At 38.1% G+C, this 22676-nt stretch overlaps 1 protein-coding gene across 1 annotated transcript; it reads right to left on the bottom strand.

Moving 5' to 3' along the window:
• Positions 1-2346: 2346 nt before the first annotated feature.
• ASPA (aspartoacylase) lies at positions 2347-20977 on the bottom strand. The gene is made up of 6 exons (XM_065897660.1): positions 20742-20977; positions 17423-17618; positions 15865-15958; positions 12999-13106; positions 6278-6387; positions 2347-2544 (listed from the first exon to the last, which is right to left on the bottom strand). Exons 1-6 carry the CDS (start codon positions 20975-20977, stop codon positions 2347-2349), a joined length of 942 nt encoding a protein of 313 aa, XP_065753732.1.
• Positions 20978-22676: the final 1699 nt, after the last annotated feature.

Raw genomic sequence — 22676 nt, 5'->3', positions numbered from 1 at the left:
AGTTTGGATGGAAGCAGAGAGGGTCAAAGGGGCAAGCCAAGAAAGGCTTTATAGATGAAATGAGAGTCGAGTTGCATTTGGAAGAAAAAAATAGGAATTTGCTAACAGGAGGTCTTGTGGGGGAGGGGCAGGGATGGAGGAAGGGAAGGGAAGGGAGAAAATTCTAGGTAGAAAGGCCAGTCTGTGTGAAGACACGCAAAGCCCACCGGAACAGAGAGGACCTGAAAGCAGATGAGTCTAGAGAGGTTGTGGGGAGGGAAGGGCAGATCAGAAAGGGCCTTTTATGTTAGGAATTTCACTAGGCACCCTGCTAAGTACTTATCTGCATTAGCCCACTTAATCCTCACAATAATCCCATGAGAGGGACACTATTATTATGATTATCCCCATTTTATAAATGGGAAAAATGAATCTGCAGACTGTTAGAAATAATCAAAATACAACTGAAAGTGGCTAAAGCCACACAGCAATATGTTATAGTTATAGATTAAAAAAAGTCACACCTGGGCTTCCCTGGTGGCACAGTGGTTGAGAGTCCGCCTGCCGATGCAGGGGACACGGGTTCGTGCCCCGGTCCGGGAAGATCCCACATGCCGCGGAGCGGCTGGGCCCGTGAGCCATGGCCGCTGAGCCTGCGCATCCGGAGCCTGTGCTCCACAACGGGAGAGGCCACAACAGTGAGAGGCCCGCGTACCGCAAAAAAAAAAAAAAAAAATCACACCTAACTAATTCTAAAGATATAAATATTGAGTCAGAGAGAATGAGACTTGATAGAAATAATCAATACAAAACCTGAAATCATAGTGGCCTCAGTTGCACATTGTAAATTTTGTAACTAACACAAATTTGATGGGAGAGTAAAGTATTTTTGCCAAAATATACGTATGGAAAAAAACTGACCTAGAAAAATTGAACTTAGACATAGAGCACAAAGGAACATTTTATGTTCTATGGGAGAAGGAAGCTTGGTAAAACTTGTTATATACAAAAGGTGATTGATAAATCGAATCTTTAGTAAAGAATTCAGAAGGAAGAGAGTTTATTCCAATGAAAATAGTTTTGGTAAAGTGCAAAAATAAATGCTGAAAATTTAGAAACAGTTTAATTGTGTGCTATAGAGCAGTGAATATGGAATGAAATTGGCTTAATGGAATTTGTTGCAAGAATGCAAACGTATATATATAGACATATATACGTTTCAGATAATGTTAGTGTGATTTTGTAAATATATTTGAAACCGTAAACATGGGTTCCATGGGGTCCAAATCATGGGATACAGTGTTCTTTACTTGGCTGCCACGAGGAGGGAGGGGAGGCTCCTGCAGGGATTGGAGCGGGAGAGAGGCAGAGTTTTAGCCCGAGGACCTTTGAGGAGAAGAATCCTGGGAGTGAGGGACTTAGGCATTTAGGCCAGGGGGGAATGTCTTAAAAGAATGCATTTGTGAACCAGAGATGGCTTTGGGTCACATTTCCACTAGTGTCCACTGCCCTCTGCTCTTTCTGCCTTTACTACCTATGCTACTGGAGCCCAAAGACTTCCTTACACGTTGCCTGGGAAGAAGGGCAAGCGTGTTCTTTCAAAGTAAGAAGGGAGGGCTGGGAGCAACATGCCTCCCAAGTTGGGAAGGAACGTGAGCTTCTAGCGGGGCGTGTGAGAGGTCTGAAGGAGGTTCTTCGCTCCCTGAGGTCAACCCAGAACAAGTGGGCATGCCAGAGAAGTGATATTTTGTGATGCTTTGTGTGGGTGGCTGTCAGTGGACAAAGGACCATTCAGAGTTTCTTGATTTATTCATGTCACCTTTACAATCAGCCCTCGTTTCTTATTCACATTTCATCTTCAAAAGAGCATTTAAAAATCTACAGATAACACAACTACTGCTAAAGTTGATAGACTGGATCCTTAATACTTTATCATTAATTCAAATGTGAAAAAATTTAAAATACCATTAGTTTCTAGCAGCATTTTTATATTACTTGAAAACATACAACATTTAATTATATGCTCAAGTTATTTTTTTGTGTATATAGTATCTATTTCAATGTTAAAATTTAAATTCAAAGGCTGTTTACTAAGAATGTTAAACTATCAAAGTATAAGGTATAAAAAGCTCTTCAGAAATAAGAAATGTGCTTCTTTAAATAAGTTACATACATAAAGTACGATATCTATAGAACGTGTTCATTAATGTATTCACCCATTCAAGAAATTTACCTGAATGTCCATTGTGTGCAAGGCACTGGGCTAGGTGCTGTGGAAATGAAAAAGGCACAATTCTGCTCTTCAGGAGCTTACGAACTAGTAGAACTTTTCAACGTACCCTATAACAAGTGAGCTAGAAGTGATTTCTAATGTAAAGAGGAGCGAATACTTTTCGCGTTGAGTGTCAGTTTAGCTGTCTTTGCGAAAGCTTCTTTCTTTTCATAATATGCAGCCTCGTTTACAAACGCTGGGTACACGGTATGGTCTCCGCCCAATGGAATAGTCTTTCCATCAAGAGTTAAAAACACAGGATCCCCAGGGTGCAATGGTTTCCAGTCTTGATCCTCTCAGGAAACAATTAGAATACATAAATTACATTAGATTTTTCACCTACTTTACACATTGTATAATGGAAAAGAATATGAAAAAGAACACATATATGTATAACTGAATCACTTTGCTGTACACCAGAAAGTAACACAACATTGTAAGTCAACTATACTTGAAGAAAAAATAAATTTAAAAAATGTTTATGTCAGGCTCTAGACAACTAAAATGACAGCACTGTCTTATTTTAAGAGAGATAGTGTAGAGGCATGTCAGTTATCCGATAAACAGATTGAGCAGTTAATTTGGGCAGCGGTTTTAAGAGTTCCCCTTTTTATTTTTATAACTGACACATGTGATTATAGTTTGCTTCAATATCAGGTTTGCCTTGAATATTGCCAAAGAGATTTATAATATCAAAAGGCACAACTAAATGAGTGTCTCCTCAGGTGCATATCCTAACTCTTGCTACCTGAAGTTAAATTCTGCTCAGCAAAATTTAGGAAATACCCATTAAGAGCCTTCTGTATATAAGACATTCTACTGTTGGGGATAAAAAATGAGTGACGTTGTGCCTGCATGCTAGGAGGTTCTATACTGGTGGGAACTGGTGGGAGAAGGTGGGGTGTGGGCTGGGAAAACTCTAAGACGACGTGGATATTTCCCATACGTGTCCCCACATTAGGATAACAACTGAATCGTTTGATTTGGACCTGTGAGCCCTCAAACACCAGTGCTGGCACCCCAAAGGAACCCTAGAGCAGTTCTCCTCAAACTCTGCTGTGTTTGCGAATCACATAGGGATCTTGTTGAAGGGCAGACTCTGATTCTATAGGTCTGGGGCGGGGGTCTGAGATTCTGTGTTTCTGACAGTTCCCAGCAGCAGAGCAGCATCACCTGAGAGTTTGTTAGAAAAGCAGAATTTGATTCCCCACCGCAGACCTACTAAGTCAGAATCTTCATGTTAATAAATCCCCAGAGGTTCACAGGTGCAACATTTAAGTTTGAGAAGCGTTGCACCACAGCGATTTTCTGAACCCTGGCTGCATGTTACAATTACCTGGGATGTTTGAAAAATACAGATGAATAAAGGCTAGCCCCATCTCAGATACATCAAATGGGAATCTCAAGAGTGGGGCTCAGGCATCACTATTTTCTAAATTTACATACGGTAAAATCCAACCATTTTGGGTATGATTCTGAGTTTTGACAAATGTATAGCACAGAGTCATATAAGCATGTAATCAAGAAGCATAATTCCATCACACGCCTCCTCCAGTTCCCTCATGCTACTCATTTATAATTCGCTGTTTGTATTTTTTTTAAAGCCCCAGGTGATTCTGCAGGACGGGGTGGCTGAGAACTACTGCTCCAGACCAGTGGTTTTCAGTCAGAGATGGGCCCCAGAACGACTGACAGGGTTTCTTCAACACCTCCCCACTGTCTGCTAGCCCCACCTGCAGAGATTCCGATGGGCAGTGCTACCCAAACCTGAGCCACATGAAAATCACCTGATGAACCTAATTGACTTCTTGTCTCCACCCTGATAAATTAAATCAGAATCCCTGGGCCGGAGAATGAGGATTTTTAAAAGTTACTAAGGTGATTCTCATGTGGCTGGAGCTTGAGGAGCACTGTGTTAGTGCTTTTGTGACAGGCTCCAAGCATTTGGGGGTGGGAAGAGGGAACCTGGGGAATTCTAGTGAGCACCCCTGATTAAGAACCATCACTTTTAGAATAAAATCTGGACTCATAACCAGGTGCCTGCCTGAGTCTCTGGCTCCAGGGTCTCTGTTCACTCCCTACTCTCTGTTGACACTGGTCTTCTTGCTGTTCCTCAAACAATCCAAGTTTGCTCCAGCCTCAGAGCCTTTGCACTTGTTTTCCACATGGCTGATTTCTCACCTTCCAGGTTCCAGCTTCCATGCCCTCATCTCAGAGATGGCTCTTTCTGACCCCTCCATCTAGTAGGAACCCTTTGTTAACTGCTCCTATATTATTCTGTTTATTTCTTTTATAGCACTTATTACAATTTGAAATCATGTGGTTGATGTATTGTTTACTTATTCATGGTCTGTTCTCCCCTTATTAGTATGGAAGCTCTATGAGAGACCCTATCTTGAATCTCAGGGCCCAGAACAAGCTGAGAAGTCCTTCAAATATATTTATTGAAATAATCCATCAGTCAATCCCTCCTGTAGAATACTGAGCCATTCCTTATTGTCTACCAAATCAAAATTATCCTTCCTGACTTTCAAGACCTACAACTAGCCCTGTTTATTAGTGATACCATTAATCTTACCTCTCTGCCTCCCCAGATGATTTTTGTATTTTTCATGGATGTCCTTGAGGAGTGTAAAACTTACATTTGTAACTATTGATACTATGTATAAAATAGATAACTAATGAGAACCTACTGTACAGCACAGGGAACTCTACTCAGTGCTCTGCGGTGACATAAATGGGAAGGAAATCCAAAAAAGAGGGAATATGTGTATACGTATAGCTGATTCACTTTGCTATACAGTAGAAACTAACATGACATTGTAAAGCAACTATACTCCAATAAAAATTTTTTTTAAAATCCTGTGTTGTAGCCGGTTGTGACATCATCACTTTGGCCTCTGTTTCTTGTATGTGCAATTTTTGTTACCTGTAGTGCTTTCCTCTTTTCTCTCCCCCAATCTTTATCTTTCTGTCCTTTAAAACACTGCCTAAGGCTCCTTCTTCAAGTTTCTACCCGGATCCCACTAAGGCACAAAGCTGGATTTGCTCCACGAGCCCGTATTTTGGGGCAGGCTACTTTATTAAGTTGTAAGTCTGAATAACTATCATTAGGGTCACTAAACAGGAATCTGAACTGGATCAGTGGTTTTCCACCCTAATTACCCATGCCAATAAGATCAGATTATCCCAGAGTGGGGGATTGTTATTTTTTAAAAGGCTCTCTAGGCGATGTGCATCCAGGGATGAATGCACCAGACTAGACAACCCATTGGATCACTTCCACATTTCTGAGGTCTGAGATTGTGCATGGAGATGGATGTTTTAGCTTTTTGGAATCTTTGCTCCTCTCTGCTTTTATCTCTGCCTTTTCCAGTTTTAAACCTCCTATACATTCCTAAGAGCCTTTTCTTCCCCTTCACTATGCCATTATTGATCAAACCACACAAGGAGCAGATATTGAGGTTTTGAGGAGTCAGGAAAAGGCGGCAGAAAACATTCCAAAGAAAGAGGTTCTGATCGTTTTGCTCTAGCCTATACAGTAGTGATCACAGGGAGGTGGTAGCAATGTGGTCAACTGCAAAGAACATTCCTTCTGGATCTGTCATCAGTAACTATGGGAAGGATCTAATTTTTGAGCCTCTGTTTTCTTATATTAAAATAGATATAATAATTCTTACCCATTGCACCTGAACAGGAATTTCACATTCTCTGACCCCCATCCCCACCTCATTATTCTGTTATAGCATCTGGTTATCTTCATTTCAAGATCACAGTTTAGACTTTAGTATATCTAGACTATAAATTCCACAAGAATATAAACCATGTTCACTGATGTACCCCCAGAGCCAGCAAAGGATTTACTCAGTAAATATTCACTGAGTGACGGTCTGAATACCTTAGACTGCAGTGCTTTTGAGAACATCAAATGAGCTAATGCATGTAAAGTGCTTTATGGGCTGTAAAGTTCTACTCAAAGGTAGGGCATCATTATTTTCAACATTTAAAAGAAATAGTGAATGTTACCTGCAGTTTAGGGTGGATAATAGCAGCAATTTCTCCACTTTCATTCCTGGGATAATCAACTTTCTCCATTATTTTATAGACTTCAATAGCACAGGGAGGAAATTCTTTTCCTATGGCAAAAACAGTATGTATAAATAGCAACTAACAAAATCTCCTGAAAAAAGGGAAGTTGATACGTTAAAGAAGGAAGAAGAACAAAAACTGAAGACAGACAGTTACAGGGGGAACACACTATTTTCTTGCTTTTGAACCATTTTATCGTGAAGTATAACACTCAGAAAGTACATGAAACATAAATATATAGTTTAATGAACTGTAAAGTGATTAGCCATGGAACCACCACCCAGGACAAGAACATTGCCTGCATACCAGCATCCCCTGCATGTCTCTTTCCCATCATAATCCCATCGCCTTCCCATTTGAGCAGTAACCACTAATTTTGGTAATGACTCACTTGCTTTACTTTATAGCTTCACCACCCATGCATGAATCGCACACAATATAGTTCAGGTTTGCCTACTTCTGAATATTTTACAAATATAATCAATCAATATATGCATCTTGTGTCTGTCTTCTTAAGATCAACTTTTGGGGAAGATTCATCCCTATTGTGGTGTGTAGCGATTGTTCATTTTATTTGCAGTATAGTATTCCACTGTGAGAAAATGCCATAATTTATTTATTCCTTCTATGGTTTATAGGCATCTTGCACGTTTCCAACTTGGGGCTATTAAGAAAAATGCCACAGGCTTGTACAGCTTCAGGCAGAGAGCTGCTCTGCCACCACTAAGACTGAGACACTGTACAGGATCTTCTTTCTGGTGCTTGAATGTCCTAACCTAAAGCTGAAAAAGCCACCCTTAGAGGCACATGTCGTTGGCCATAACAGCTCTTGCTCTAGTGTTACCTTATTTCATCATTGCCAGCATTACCCAAATGCTGAGTGTTGGCTCTATGACTAGTGATCTCAGGTCCCAGAGTCCTTTAACTTCCTTGGCCTATGGAGTAAGTGGACAATATATTATAAAGGACTTGTACCCTTTCTATCAACAATATGAAGTTTAGGTTTCATAATCCTGAACCAATCCAATACACCAAATAGTCCAACACTCGATTTCTTATTTTCTTTGATTTCTTTGTTTCTTCTATTTATTGGATTTGTCTGTGTCTTACTGAGTTTTTCATGGTTACACTGTTCTTGAAAAATGAAACTTCCAGGCTGTCTAATAGGTTAGAGTGACTTTAAAAAAATTCAATTTATTTAAATTAAAAAACCCCTCAGGCAGTTCATCCATTTCTCCCATCCCTACCTGTCTCTGCTTTAAGGCAACCCCCAATTTGTTTTCTGTATCTACGAGCTTGGTTTTAAATTTTTATTTATTCATTTTTAGATTTGACATATAAGAGAGATCATATGGTAATTGTCTTTCTCTGCTTGACTTATTCATTCCGCATAATGTCCTCGAGGTCCATCCATGCTGTCACAAATAGCGAGACTTCATTCTTTTTTATGGCTAAATAATATTCCATTGTATATGGATACCACAATTTCTTCATCCATTCTTCCATTGATGGACACAGGTTGTTTCCATACCTTGGCTATTGTAAATGGTGCTGCAATGAACACAGAGGTGCCTATAGCTTTTTGAATTAGTGTTTTCATTTTCTTTGGATAAATACCCTGAAGTGGAATTGCTAGATCATATGGTAGTCCTATTTTTAATTTTTTGCAGAACCTCTATGCTGTTTTCCATAGTGGCTGCACCAACTTAGACTCCCACCAACAGTGCACAAGTGTTCCCTTTTCTCTACATCTTCAACAAAACTTGTTATTTCTTATTTTTTTGATAACAGCCATTCTAAAAGGTGTGAGGGGATACCTCATTATAGTTTTGATTTTAATTTCCCTGAGGATTAATGATGTAAAGCATTTTTTCATGTATCTGTCAGCCATCTGTATGTCTTCTTTGGAAAAATGTCTATTCAGATCTTCTGCCCATTTTTAAATCACACTTTTTTTTTTTTTTTTTTTTGCTGTGAGCTGTATGAGTTCTTCACATATTTTGGATCGTACTTCCTTATCAGATATATGATTTGCAAATATTTTCTCCCATTCAGTAGATTGTATTTTCATTTTGTTGATGGGTTTGCTGTGCAGAAGCTTTTTAATTTGATAGAGTCCCACTTGTTTATTTTTGCCTTTGTTGCTTCTGCTTTTGGTGTCAGATTCAAAAAATCACCAAGACCTATTTCAAGGAGCTCACTGCCTATGTTTTCTTCTATAAGTTTTATAGTTTCAATTCTTATGTTCAAGTCTTTAATCCATTTTAAGTTAATTTTTGTGTATGGTGGTTAAGATGGTGGTTGAGTTTCATTCTTTTGCATGTGGCTGTCCAATTTTCCCAACACCATTTATTGAAGAGACTGTCCTTTCCCCATTGTATATTCTTTGCTCCTTTCTTGTAAATTAAATGACATATATACATGGTGTTATTTCTGGGCCCTCTATTCCGTTTCATTGATCTGTGTGTCTGCTTTTATGCCAATATTATATGGTTTAATTACTACAGCTTTGTAATATGGTGTGAAGTTAGGGAATGTGATGCCTCCAGCTTTGTTCCTCTTTCTAAAGATTGCTTTGGCTATTCGGGGTCTTATATGGTTCCATAAAATTTTAGTTAAGGATGTTCACAAACGACACTAAACCAAAAGATGTTCTCAAATTATGCCTACCGACACTGTCCACAAGTACACCGAGGTAGGATAGAGGTAGAAAACGGAACTTAAAAAGCCAGTGTGGGAGAGAAAGAGGCTAGGACTGGGAGTCATGATACCTAGGCTCTAGTCTCCTAGCTGTGTAAACTTGAGCAAGACACTGAACTTCTCGAAGCTCACTTTCTTTACCTCTCAAATAAAGGTTTCACATTAGTTTACCTTGGAGGACTCTTCCAGCTCTGACACTCTGTGATTGCATAACTTCAGGAGGACGTTCAACTGGTTAGATGACTTCCCCACTGTGTTCCTTCTCTTAACTAAATATGTTAAACATTTGGGTAGCTCCTGAGCAGTGAGATATTGGGATGCAGGCAGTCTGCCAATAGTGGAGTCCAACTTACAAAGACGCAGCATTAAACAACCCAATGCCCAGAAACTTGGAAAAGGAGTAGTTTACATTTATACCAGGCAAACTCTTAATAAACAGGATGAACTTTCATCCAACGTAGAGCCCATAGTGTGCTATGGTTGCAATCCAAAGAAAAATCTTCCTTTCCCCTTGGCACGGAAAGTGCAGCCAGGGTTGGAATGCAGATACCCCGTGATTACTTCTGTATCAGTTAGCTTTTGCTGCAGAACGCACTATACCAGAGCTTAGTGGCATAAAACAGCAACCTTCTAATTTAGCTCATGACTCTGTGAGTTGGTTGGCCCGTTCCTCTGGTCTAGGCTGGACTGGCTGACTTCTAATTGGCTTGCTCATGCATTTGTGGGGAGATGGCAGGTCAGCAGGAGGCTGGATGATCTAAGACAGCTTTACTCTCATATCTGGCATTTGACAGGCTGTCAGCCGGAGCTGCAGGACTATTAGCTGGGGTGTCTCAGTTCTCAGCCTCACAGTCTCTCATTATCCAGCAGGCTAGGGTGGACTGATTCACATAATGACAGTGCAAGGTTCCCAAGGTCAGCAAGAGAGCAAGCCCTGATGTTCAAGTTCTTTTCAAATCTCTTCTGTGGCACAAAACACGTCACATGGCCAAGCCAGATTCAGGTGGTAGGAAAACAGACTCCATCTCTTGATAGGACATGGAAGCAGGGAAGGGAAGAATTTGTGGCCATTTTTAGAATTTACCACATCTTCCAAGTTGAAGATGGAAACATCAGATATCATACCTTTAAACCAGAAGGTCCATTGGGAGGAAAGGAGAAAGTGGTAGAACACAAAGGAGCATGTTTTTGCTACTTAGAATCTCAGAGCTAGAAGGAGTCTCAAATGCCTAAGTTTCATCGATGCTTGAATATTCTCTGTATCTTTCTGACCAAGTGGTCATTTGCTCCTGCTTTTAAACAACCTCACAAAGTATGGTCTGTTCCATTGGTCAGCTTCGTTAGTTAGAAATTTCTTTCTTATTTTTTCTTTTTAATATTTATTTATTTGGCTGCGCCAGGTCTTAGCTGCAGCACGCGGGAATTTTTTTTTTTTAGTTGAGGCATGCAGGACCTAGCTCCCTGACCAGGGATCGAACCTGGGCCCCCTGCATTGAGAGCGCGAGTCTTAACCGCAGGACCTCCAGGTAAGTCCCAGAAATTTCTGTCTTTAGGTAACACTATCCCACCGATTCTATTCTGGCCTCTGAGTCACAGAAAACATGTCTAATTCCTTTCCAATATAACACTTCTGAAACTCTGAAATAAAATTGGCCTTAAGACTTCTTTTTGCCGGTCTAAGTATCTTTGATTCTATCAGTCTCCACTCATATTGTCACATACACGAGGATACATGTGAAGGTACTTTGTAAACTGAAGTTCTATGTGTGTCTTTGGGATCATTCCTATTATGGTTTTCAAACTCTTCAACATGCTCAACTAACTCCTTGGCTAACCTTTACTTTATAGATGTTTCTCCTGAAATATGGACTTGGAATTTATTCAGAGGTCTCCAAATGTTGTTTAGCCAAGCAGAAAAGAGACTATCACCTCCTTCATTCTGGGATTTTTTAACATGAAAGTAAAATTTTGTTCCTGATGTATTTAACCTTAAACATTTGGTCTAGATTATTGTTAAATATTGTCAGAACTTTTTGGATACACCTTTTGAACCCAGATATTTTCCTGATAGCTTCCTGTCACTTACCACTTAGATAAGCATGTCACTTATGTCCTTATCCAAGTACTACTAATAATTTCGAGTAGCACAGAGCCAAAAATGGAGCTCTTCTATACACTTCTAGAGACTTCTTTTCAGACGGTTATGATCCTTTTGCCAGCATTGTTTGGATAATGGTGCTCTTTCCATGTTAGTTAAAAATCCATCAAACTGGAGAGTCTAAATTAATAATGGTTTTAAAATGTTGAATTGCAGAATCCTTTGGTTAAATGAAATGTTACCAGGATAAAACAGATAGAACTGCTCTGATTGAAGCAGAGGTGGGCTGGCTCTCCCGGAGCTACTAGGACAGCTACTAAATCCCTACCCGGTAGCAGGAATCTATGGATTGCGATTTGAAAACCATGTGTTTTTTCAGTCAGGTTTGTGGCCTTCTACCTGGGTGCATTGTTTCTTAACATCATAGTCTCACACTCACTATTTGAATGGTTTCTTGTGAATAAGTGATGACCTTCCCAACACCAGGTCCCCTAGACCGTATAGAACCTGTCCTCAGGCAAAGGCGGTAGAATGCTGATTTTCAGTCTTTTGTGACTTGGGAGTCAAAGGATTCCCAAGCACGGAAGAAATTCCTGTGATCACAGTAGGACGCACAAACAGGTTAAGGGATTATACTCCCCACAGGCACTGAACTATTCACCAGCTCTGTCCCTGTAATGGCCCATTCCTCAACAAATAATGTCAGTTCTGCCTGTATGAATAATTATTTACGTCAGATGCCTCTTTGATTTTACTTTTATTATAATTCTTAAAAATTTAAAGTTATTTTTAAAATAATTAATAGATTTCATTATTTTTTATGCTGCAGTTTTAGGTTTACCGAATGAATGAGCAGATAGTACATAGAGATCCATGTACCCATCTCACCACCAGCCCCATCTAACTGTTTTGTAATTGCACAGATAATACATGAGTACATCATTCTTCCTGAGCACAATTAAAACAAAATTAACCTGGTTTTCCCCTCCTCTCCCCAGTAATTGCTGTTATCAGTTTGATATGTTTTCTTCTAGAACTGTTCCTATGTACTAACATATATATTTATGTATATTCCAGCAAGTGTTTATTATTATTATTTTGAAGCAAATTGGTATATTGTATGTTTTGGTCTGCAACTTGCTTTCTTTCAATTAACAATGTAGTTTGAAGATCTTTCCATGCTATTTTATTTAACTAACCAACTGATGGATATTCAGGCCATTTCCATTGTTTTGCTTTACATACAATGCTGCAGTGGCCACCCTTGTATGTGGCATGTAGGTGTGCATGTGTTTCTGTTTCTTTGAGATGTGGAACTGCTGGGTCATAGGATCTGTACATATTAGAAAGTGGTTACTGTAAAATTATCCTCTAAGTGTCTTTACCAATTTATACCAGCGGGAAGGAGAATGTCTCCTTTTCCTACACCCTTACCAACACTTTATATTATCAGATTTTAATATTTTCCCAATCTAATGGGAGAAAATGGTTTTGCATTTTAATTTGCACTTTTTGATTACTAGTGATAGTGGACATCTTTTCATCTGTTCATTGGACATTTGTATTTCTTTGCTTTTAAAAATGGAGATTAATAGGAAAATGAGGATTTCATTTGGGGAGCTTTATTTGGTAGCTGCTTTTCTTGAATGTGTCTACACTGGTCTTTGACGAATGGCTGAAGTGATTAAATTTTTTAAAAAGCAACTAGTGTCACAAACATGGCAAATTTAACCTAGGTTCCATTGCTATTTCAGTGTTTAGTGGTTAAGTCATTATGTGTACTCCATCTCATCTTCCTTTTCTGATTTATTTACACACACAAGCTCACAATTAAAGAAACAATTTCTGCCTACTACTTACCTTCATTGAAATTATGTATAAAATCAAGAGCATGTTTAATCATTTTTCTCATTTGATCCAGAATATCAGCTCTCAGAACCCCTTGAGGCTGGGGACCAACTTCTATACCTAAGTACAGAAGGGGAGATAGTCACACTCATATAAGTATTAGAATATAAGATTGAGCATTCTCGGTCTTCCCTGGTGGCGCAGTGGTTGAGAGTCTGCCTGCCGATGCAGGGGACACGGGTTCGTGCCTCGGTACGGGAGGATCCCACGTGCCGCGGAGTGGCTGGGCCCGTGAGCCATGGCCGCTGAGCCTGCGCGTCCGGAGCCTGTGCTCCGCAACAGGCGAGGCCGCAGCGGTGAGAGGCCTGTGTACCGCAAAAAAAAAAAAAAAAAAAAAAAAGATCGAGCATTTTCATATATCAAGATCTAGAATCCCATCATTAGAAATGATTAAAGAGGTAGACCATGCAGCAGCATGGAAAATATTTGAGACCTAATGTTAGGCAAAAAATAAAGCAGAACATTTACATGTACAAGTTATATGCATAGTAAATAAAGACTGGGAGAGAACATGGAAAAAAATCAAAGAGTTGTGTTATAGTGGCAAGGTTTTGAGGTCTTTTTTCTTTAAATTTCCTTCAATATTGTCAAAATATTAAAAAGTAATAATATAGTAAATGGAGTAGACAAATTTATACTGACAAAATAATAAGTGGCCACAAAGAGAAACTGTCACGGACCTAACATTTAGCTTGTAGGAGAAAACACATCTATACTATTTAGCAATAGAAATCTAGACTAAATGAGCCATGGATTTAAGTCAAATGACAATCTATGTGACCCTAGAGCAACATTCTTGCCCTTAATATAACAACCCATCCCAACATGACAGTGCAATGGTTTTAATTTTCTGTAGAAACAATTTGTATTCATTTCTTCTCACCTCAATAAAATTCTGCCTGTACTATCAGGTCTACTTCCTGTGGCTGTCAAGCATCCATCCGTAAACCTACAAAATACTCTTTCTCTAAACCACTTATCTAGTCCCTCCCCTCCTGTCCAAGTCTCCCACACTGTTATCACTCCAATCATCATCTTAACCATTTATAAAACCATTTACCAAGTATAGCATCATCCACTCTCTTCCACCGATTCATATGTAGTCTTTTCCACCTATTCTATTTTCATCCACTTCTATTATTTCTCAATTCACAAAACCTTACTGTATTCTCTTTTATCCTCATTTTCATTTTTGTGCTTAGCTTTCCTGGATATACTTAAGTGTATGATATAAGTGCGGTTAAGGTATGCATCAGTACATAAATGATTTGTACAAATGTGTGAAAATGTGTTCGTGGATATGTCTTGTATGCATACTGTAGAAGACATTGTTGGTTGCCTACCCAAAATTCATGCTGTCTTACTCCTTGCTGACAGAGTCCTGATTTTGGTTGGGGTATCCAACTCAGGAGTAAATGTAGAATAGTTTTAGTCAATCGTAGTAATCTCATTAATCCTAGTAATTAATTTAAGAATGGATATGTGACCCAGTTCTGAACAGCTGGCCATAATGGAAGGTCTGCAGGGGAGTTCCTGGGAGTCTCCTTTCTTCCACTAGATATTGTCATGTTGGCATATGATGCTTGAAATTACAATGAACATCTTGTGGCACCTAAAATCATAGGAGTATTATAAAACATTGAGTTGGAGAGTGTGTCTCTCTGTGTTTTTCCCCCCAATGACTGGATGATATAAAAAGATTCCAAATAAAATAGTAAAGTTGAAAGGAGAACATATAATATTTCTATTACTTATGATGATCTTAATACTCCCCCATATTGAAACCTTTGAAAGATTTGGCTCTCTTTTTACGAGCCAAACATATCAGCAGATATTTGTTCTACCTAAGAGCAGCATTGCCCCATAAATGTCATAGACCAAGATTGCTCTCTCAAGACTTGGAAATCCTATGCTTTATATGGTGTCACAGAGAGAAAGGAACTTTATCCATTATTGTCAAGCATTTGGTTTGTTTCAAATAATTACCTATACTTGGCTTTTTAGCTTGCCTCAACTGATCCCTTGATTATGCACCAAAATTATCAATAATTGAATAAACAAGATAACCTTAAATTTGCTTCTATTGTTTGACAACTTGTTTTTAAATTAAATTTCTCTTATTTAAACCACCTGAGATCTGACAAAAAAGATTTTAAGTTGTGACAGCAATTTTAATGATTATAGTGTGGTCTGCAAACAATTACACTAATAGGTCACTCAGGAAAGAGAATGGGATATAGAAAAAGAGACGGTCTGTCTGGGAGGGTGTATGAGAGTGCAAACCTGCATGTTGGAAGTTACCAGAAGGTAAAGATGAATTCACAGCCCAGTGACTGACAGGGCAAACAAGTGAATGGATAACAAACACACGTTACCAGAGACTCTACTGCAAAGCAGGTGCTGAGAGGGATGTTGGGAGAGAATTTTCCATGGGTCTTTTGTACTTCTGCCCATCTTGCCAGCAAGATAGTGACTGCCTTGGCTCCAGATTATATTTTTAAAGAATGTTTGTATAGTAAATAGTCTTGGAAGATAGGGATGGTGTCTTTCTTAAGCAAAAGGCAGGCTGCTTACTGTCCATTATAAAAGATTCAAATTCCCTCAGCTCAGTGTTTTTTCCTGGAATGTAGAAAGCTGCTCAATGAAATTGAGGAAATCTGCTATAGTTAGAGACTGCCTATGATATTTTGCTTATTACTTGACAATTATAAGCCATAATTATAAGCAAAGTAGCTATAAATAGTCTTTAAATTAATTTCCTCAGAGTTTCATCTCAGACATATTTTGTTTAGTTGTGACAGTGGGAAATATGACTTACCAACAGGATACTTGGCTATAGAACGAGTGGTTGCATATCTGAGGGAAGGGTGCTCAATAAGGTAAACATAGCAGGGTAATGGAGCCAAAGAAGTCTGAAAAGAATTTAAAAGATTTTTCTTATTATGTAAAGACCATATGCCTTGTTCTCTTTGCTATTACAGAGTCAATAATGTCTTCAATATGTTTCACTTCATCAACTAAGATTAGTAAGACAGCTTTATGAAACACACTCTAAAATCCGATGGTATTATTAAACCTTTGAAAGCACATAAATGAATTACATATAAAATTGGATAATACATAGCTTTTTGGATAAAATGTACATTAAACAATTCCCCAGAACCATAAACAAAGAATACGAATAAATTCTTTTTCTGAATGGATTTGGTTATTTTTGTTTTCACCACTGGTTACACTTACTATTTAGCTTAGTATAGGTCTCTTAAAGAATTCTTTTTCTACCCCTATGGGCCAGGTCCCTACAGATGTCGGCTAACTCCCCCTACCTCCACTTATCTGAATGAGAATTCAAGACGGCCCTCTCAGTTGTGATAACACACTGCTTCTGTGCCTGGCAAGCTAAGTATTCAGCTCTCCCTTCAATCAGCAGCAAAGAATAGCTGCATTATAATCTCTTACCAGAACTACTATTTAGTCAAGGCCAAAAAATTCAAGGAAACAAAACTAATAATCTTTACTATCTGCCAGGCATTCAGCTAAGTGCATTAAATATTTTATCTCATTTAAGGCTTATAACAGCCATATGGGGTAAGTATTGTTATTATGTCAATTTTATAAAATGAAGAAAGCAAGGTTTGGGGAGTTGAATATCTTGTTCAAAGTTAGTGAGAGAGAGCCAGGATTTGAACCCAGGCACTGGCTATATGGGTCACACTCTTTCCATTAAATCATACCAGCTCATATCAGCTCTCCGGAAGGAAGTCTATCCTTTATATAAAAATAATCATACAGTTTATTATTTGTGTTTTTGTTTGCTTGTTATTCTCCAGCAGTTTTTCTCTAGGTATAGCAATGGATTGCCGATTTTTTCATCTTGTAGATTTTTGAGCCTTAAAATGATTAGCTATATGAAGTACTGAAAGATCAGGTGTATGTTAGGGTATCTGAATCAAATGGAGACAAGGGCAGGACTAAAGAGAGCCAATCTTTTTACCATTGGTCTTTAGTCAACGTTAAATGACTATATTTTGAGCTTTCTAAAATGGTAAGTGAGCCACTTCAACCATACCATTTAAATTTTTGGTATTAATTTTACCACATAGCCTATGATTTGGTGGCTGTCTTGATAAAAGATTTAAAATTTTATAGACACAATGGTCCATATGTTTTATTATTTTATTCATTGCATTTATTGTTTTACTCATTTCTTCTCCTTTTCTCCCGCCTGTCACTACTACCTCTATTCTGGTGCTCCTCCCAGCCCCCCATTTCCCTTGGACCCTCCCTCCTGACACTTTTCTGCTTGTTTCACATCTATAAGTGACTTAAAATTATGGATCCTATGCTAACTTGTAAATTAATAACATTGACATTACCTTAATATAATGAAACATCTGAATTAAAAAGTCATTCCTGGAATCTTCAAGAATAAGAGTGCACCCCATATTAGAAGTAGTGTTGTGAAGGTCAAAAATAATGTCATACGAATCTTCACTATCTTTTGGACCAAATAAATGATTTATTTCTTGAGCCCTTCTCACTTCATACGGCAAATCCTCTGACATTTTTTTGCTGTTATTAGCAGAGAGAAAAAGATTAACAACATCCACGGCTAAGGTAACATAAATATACAATAAGAACACAGTATATAAGAAACCAGTTGCCAAACCTTTAATATGAAAAATCTGTAAAGGAATTGGAAATTTATTTGAAAACTTTATAATTGAAAATTTACATTTTTCCCTTCTATTTGATTCCATGTAATGTTGCATTGACATGCTTGCAAATAATAGTTCATTTATGTGGCTGGTCACAAGAAGGACATTTCAGTTTATCATTTGACTTCAACCCTGAACAAAATTCTTCCATTAATTTAATCAACAGTCTCTTAGTAGTTAAGTGCACTAGGCTATAATGGAACTAGACCATCAAATGCACCTATTTTTCTTTTTTTTTTGCACTACAGCTAGTTCTAGTGCACAAAAATAGTCAAAGTTAGGTGCTCACATCATCTAATTAGGGACTCTTAAGTGATGTCCAGGAACCACTAGTGGTTCAGGGTCAAGCTTTACAGAGAAGAGTCTGTAGACCCTGCAAAAATACAAAAATTTGCAGGTATATGCATACATGCATTTTCTGGGATGACGGTTGATAGTTTTTATTGAATTCTCAAATGAGTCTCTACCTGCCCCACCCCCAGTGGTTAGGATACATTTTTTTCTTAATGTACATGATAATTTAAATTTATTTTTCCTCATTAAAGCATTCAACCACATTTCTCTCTAATTCCATTTATTTCCATTCTCTGACTGTTTTTGTTAGTATCTTCAAGGGACCTACAGTTTGCGCCTGGGTAATTCTTGCCTGGAAATCAGTCAAGAAAGTGGAGCAGCCATTTTTCAACTATGGGACAAAAGCTGCACAGCAAGGCCGGTGCAGTGGGAAGATAGGAGGAGTCTGCGGCACTGATGATATCATTGAGCCACTGTACCAGCCCTGGACTGCCTACCTCTGGACTTATTACTTGTGGAAAAGAAACCCTTATTTGTTTAAGCCACTGTTTTCAGATTTCTATTATATGCAACCAGACATAGTTCCTAAAGGATACATATGCACTTTAAAAGTTAATTCATGCAACAACTTCATGAATTCTCCCCCTCCCCCAACTGATTTGCTTCTCATTCTCCCGCATGTGAGTAAATCACACCACAGCCACCCAGTTGCTCATGGTCAAGGCTTGAAGTCTTGAAAGATAATAGACACTTGGAGCTCTTGTGCCTGGAATCCAGGTCCCACGGGAAGAGTCCCAAAGGATAAAGCTGAAAGAATAGGCAGGAACGATATCCTAAAGGGAATGACATCGATATACTAAATTACTTAACTCATTCTGGATAGGAGAGTTTTGAAGAATTTTTAGCAGGGGAAAGACATGACAAGATTTGCATGTTAGAATGATCCCTATGGCTAGTGCCATACAGACAATGCATGGTAGGGAGGATTGGAGTAAGGCTGGATGCAGGAAGATTCTTTAGGACGCTACTCTAACTACCTATAGAACAAGTAAACTAAGGCAGTAAAAATGGTGAGGAAGACTGGATTTGCAAAATACCTACAACTATTCAATATTTGAATAATTGGGAGACTCCGTAACCCACTAGACGTAGGGGATGAAGAATGGGGAAGGTTCTAAGATGATTTCCACAGGTGATTTGGTGGGTAGTCGTGACATCACTGAGATGATGAATAGAGGAAAAGCAGCAAAATTTGGGAGAGGAAAGATGAGAGAAGGTAATTAACTTATCTATTTCATAAGTTTCCATAACTACCCTGAGAGAGAACTGTCTAGCCTCTGATAAGTGTTAAACGCAAGAAGTAGAAAGTGAATTTAATTAAAGAGACTACTCTCATTGAAATGCATGTTATTGAGTGGTCATAATAAGAAAACTCACTCTAGTTCATCTCAGAGTTATTTGGGAAGTTAACATGCCAACTAAAAGTTATTCTTCAAGAAATCCTTACTTGTAATATGAGTTAGTTAATAGCTGTTTTAGGTGAATAGATAAACCTTAATTGTGTTGACATAACCTCAGTCATGAAGATAAAGCATTTTTGAAATTAAAATTTATGTTAGTGAGAACATGGCCTGATACGCAAGCTATGGCTAATGTATAATTGCCCCAGAAGAATTTATTCCATAAGTGAGGCAAATTTGCATGAATGTAGTAACCATCTTTTGATCTGTGATGAGATTAAGTAACTCTTTAAACTCAAATTAGGATTTAATAGAAAATGAGCACATAAAGTGGTGCTCCATTAGTTGTTCCTGTGCATGACATATCTTAGCTTGTCGTCTGCCAACCCATTGAAAGTAGAAACCACTTTGCCCATAGTTTTGTACTCCCACAGTACCTGGCACAGTGCCCCATGAACAGTAGGTATTTAATAATATTTTTATGTAAATGAAAGAAAGAAGTGGTAAAAAGCTTAGAAGCCTATATATCTACAGTGGTAGCTATAATGACATAAAAAAAAAGGCAAATTTATGATTGCATACGCTGTATGCAACGTATCAGCAGCAGTAATTTAAGTTCAGAAAATTCAGGTCTGAGTAATCCATTACTGAAGGTAGTACATCTCCTCCTCAGATCACAGAGCGGTCTAGTGTTTCCTGATGATAGACATTTACTCACTCTTTCATTAAACAAGTATTCACTGAAACATTGCACTTTTCTTAACTAGAACTTCCTGCACTACCATAAACATAGTTGCAAAACACATAGTAGTAAATCACCTAGAAGCTAACAAATATGTATCCAAGCCTAGTGGCCAAACATTCATTTAATGCAAAAGACTATTAAATCTGCTTCTTAAAAAAAGATACGACTTAAAAATAAAAACCTTTGTTATTTGTTGTCTCAGTCTGTGTAGAATACATTTAAAAACAACATCAGTTAAGAACAGTCTGATGGTTATAAAAGTTTATAAAAGAGCCCATGAATGCCCAGCTTAGAGAACTGAGTAATTCATAATGGCGTATAACAAAAGTGAAAGTGATCTTATTCACAATAGCGACTATATGTACAAACATGAATATCAAACGTATATACACGCGCTCTCACACACACTACTTTTCAGACACATCCACATCCACACACGTGTGCATGCATACACACACAACACAGCATATAGTCTTACCCAAGGTTTTCAGGTCCAAAAACTCGATTCAGGTCACAGTCAATATATCTGGTGCACTCCTTCACTGCTCTTGGGTTGGTAATAAATGGTTTTACTTCCAGACCTGTTCTCTGAATCTCAGTGCCGTTCTCCAGCCAGTGCTTGACTAGGAATACTCCTGTTAGTTCATTCCCATGAGTTCCTCCAAAGATAGCAACCTTTTTAATAGGATCTTCAGCAGCGTGACAGGAAATCATTTTATCAAGTAGTTTTATCTGATTTCTGCAATTCAGAAGAGAGAAGATCAAAGAAAACTTAATTTTGTAAGCAAAGTTTAGAAATTTAAATCTAAATGAGACTTTAACCAAGGTGCAAAGTTAACCACGCAAGAACTTGAGTGGAGTGTATTTTAATTTTCTGTTACAAGTTCTGAGCCCTGTTTATTATAAGAACACTCCCTTATTTAGCCCTGCCCTTTACCATATTTGGATTAAAATATTCAGAGATCAACTAGAGATACAGCTGTTTAACTGCTAACTCCCTCAAATGGTCGGTAGACCTAAATGCAATAATAAATTAACATCTCACACTAATGCAAAACTTCTGTTTTCTCTTCAGCTAGAATGTCATCTAATGGTGCTTTCATGACTATTTGTAGTAGTAAAAATAGATTACACTTTTCTTATCCTCAAAAATATAAAAAATAAAGAAAAGGTCTATAGTATGCCTGTTATTATTCAATATTTATGTTTCTACTTTAAACCATTTCTTCTCTGAAACGAGTTCAGGCCCTTTTTTGTCATCTGACGGCATTTGAATTTCATCTCTATAAACAGCCAATGGCAGATCTTCAGAGACCTCCTCTGGAACCACTATCCTTTCTTTCAGAATGCTTTTTCATGGTCAGAGATGCAAGAACCAAATCAATGGTCACTGGGTCTTAAAAAGCTACTTTGAAACATGCTTTCATTTCTTTCTCATGAAGTTATTAGTAATTCTAAGTCGACTTGCTTAGGGATCTTCCTCACTTTTTGCCCAAATACTAGAGGAAAAACAACTGTTAGTAATTTTCAAGACTTTGTAATGCCTGAAAATGTCTTGGGGCATGCTATATATACAAACCAGATTATATGAGTTTATATGGACAAAGCCTAATTTACTGGCAACAGAGACTCTCCACTGGAATGTGTTACTCAAGAGGGGGTCTTATTAGGGGAAACTATCCAGAATACTGTACTAAGATGATTACATCCCTTTGCAGAAATGACTCTGAGCCAAATCCGATTTGATTTCATGCTCAATCATCCAGAAAGTCAAACATGTTCAAGTACTGAAAACACTATGTGCTAGTAATGGGAGATTGTTTGAAAGGGGTACGACAAGAGTAATTCATTACAACTGCAGAGTAGTTCAATTTATAATGTTTTTCCGCATACGTTATCTCAGTTTATTCACATATCCACTTTATGAGATAGGATGGGTTAGGTATTGACATCCCCATTGCAGAGGTGGAGAAAAAAGAGGTTAAATAACTTGGTTAAATTTTCCAAGCTTCCAGGAGAAAACTAGGCCTGAGATCTAGGTTTGCTGAATCTAAGTCCAGTGTTTTTCACAGAACAAAAGGGTGTTCCCTGTTATTTTTGGCTTTCCCCAAAGTTCTAATTTTGCTCTTTCCGAGTTCTCATGAACAGTCACTACAATGTGCTCAGGAAACAAACAAGCTTACAAACAAACACATGATGGAAATATAAAATGTGAATGCTTCAAAATATTTAATAAACCAATACCTGTGTTCTTCCTTTAAGAGATTATAATGCAGAGATAGAGAAAGCATAATAATAAAATCAAAACGTACACATTAAAATTACTGTTCTAATTTCAGATAAAGCCCTGCAGCCTTTGATTTTCTGCCCACATCCGTGTACACTGAACACTTCATTGTAGAGATGCAGAAAA

The sequence above is a fragment of the Phocoena phocoena genome, chromosome 19, assembly GCF_963924675.1.
Source record: "Phocoena phocoena chromosome 19, mPhoPho1.1, whole genome shotgun sequence".
NCBI classification, from domain to species: domain Eukaryota; kingdom Metazoa; phylum Chordata; class Mammalia; order Artiodactyla; family Phocoenidae; genus Phocoena; species Phocoena phocoena.
The sequence above is the reverse complement of the archived record's forward strand: the minus strand, read 5'-3'. Positions and strand labels throughout refer to the sequence as shown.

What these genes read in the sequence shown, in the direction of transcription:
- ASPA (XM_065897660.1), bottom strand. Translation starts at nt 20,977, where the DNA reads ATGATTTCCTGTCACGCTGCTGAAGATCCTATTAAAAAGGTTGCTATC. An exon ending in TTTGGACCTGAAAACCTTGG is followed by an intron (nt 17,619 to 20,741) that starts GTAAGACTATAT and finishes TGCTAATAACAG; the next exon opens with CAAAAAAATGTCAGAGGATT. An exon ending in AGATGTTTCATTATATTAAG is followed by an intron (nt 15,959 to 17,422) that starts GTAATGTCAATG and finishes AATTCTTTTCAG; the next exon opens with ACTTCTTTGGCTCCATTACC.